The 584-nt window shown below is 46.9% G+C and overlaps 1 protein-coding gene across 10 annotated transcripts in view; it reads right to left on the bottom strand.

Annotated features, from left to right (window-relative positions):
- The window catches only part of LOC119594394 (ATP-dependent 6-phosphofructokinase-like), a 21,652-nt gene that overhangs the window by 16,509 nt on the left and 4,559 nt on the right, over positions 1-584 (bottom strand). For all 10 annotated transcript variants that reach the window (XM_037943460.1, XM_037943465.1, XM_037943462.1 and 7 more), the window contains 2 exons: positions 387-539; positions 16-205 (listed from right to left, as the gene is read on the bottom strand). In XM_037943460.1, the coding sequence (XP_037799388.1) occupies positions 16-205; positions 387-539 (343 nt within the window). The remainder of the gene's footprint in view (positions 1-15; positions 206-386; positions 540-584) is intronic.

Below are 584 nucleotides of genomic sequence, written 5' to 3'. Positions count from 1 at the left end.
GAGCTCCTTGCTCACCCTTCTTAAGCAGCAGCTGGAGAAGTGCTGCCCAATCCTGCTTGAAGAGGTTGGCACCAGTGAGTGAGCCATCACCACCAATTACCACCAGGTTTGTGATACCTCGCTTGATCAGGTTCTTGGCAGCCTTCATGCGCCCTTCGCGGTCGCGGAAGTCTTTGCAACGGGCTGAGCCGATGACTGTGCCACCCTGTGGAGAAACTCATTACCAATTCACTGGTGATTGGTGAAATACGTATTGTTTAAGGGGGTAAAAACTGATGCTTCTGAATTCTTAAATAGTATGAGGTAATTAAAAACAATGACAGTAAAAAAATATCTCGTAAAACAATTCACATCAAGAGTACCCTCAATCGTGATATTCTTCTAACCTTATGGATGATGCCCGAGACGCTGGACCAAGTTGCTTCTACAATGTGATCACCACCATCTACCATGCCCTGGTAACCCTCCTTGATGAAGAATACCCGAGCACCAACATACAGGCCCATGCGAACTACAGCACGGACAGCAGCGTTCATGCCCTGGATGAAAGGGAGAGAGAATGGGACTGAAAGTTTAAAGAAAGA

The sequence above is a fragment of the Penaeus monodon genome, chromosome 33 (assembly GCF_015228065.2).
Source record: "Penaeus monodon isolate SGIC_2016 chromosome 33, NSTDA_Pmon_1, whole genome shotgun sequence".
Taxonomy (NCBI): Eukaryota; Metazoa; Arthropoda; class Malacostraca; order Decapoda; family Penaeidae; genus Penaeus; species Penaeus monodon.
Note: the sequence above shows the minus strand (reverse complement) of the source record. Positions and strands in the feature narration are given on the sequence as shown.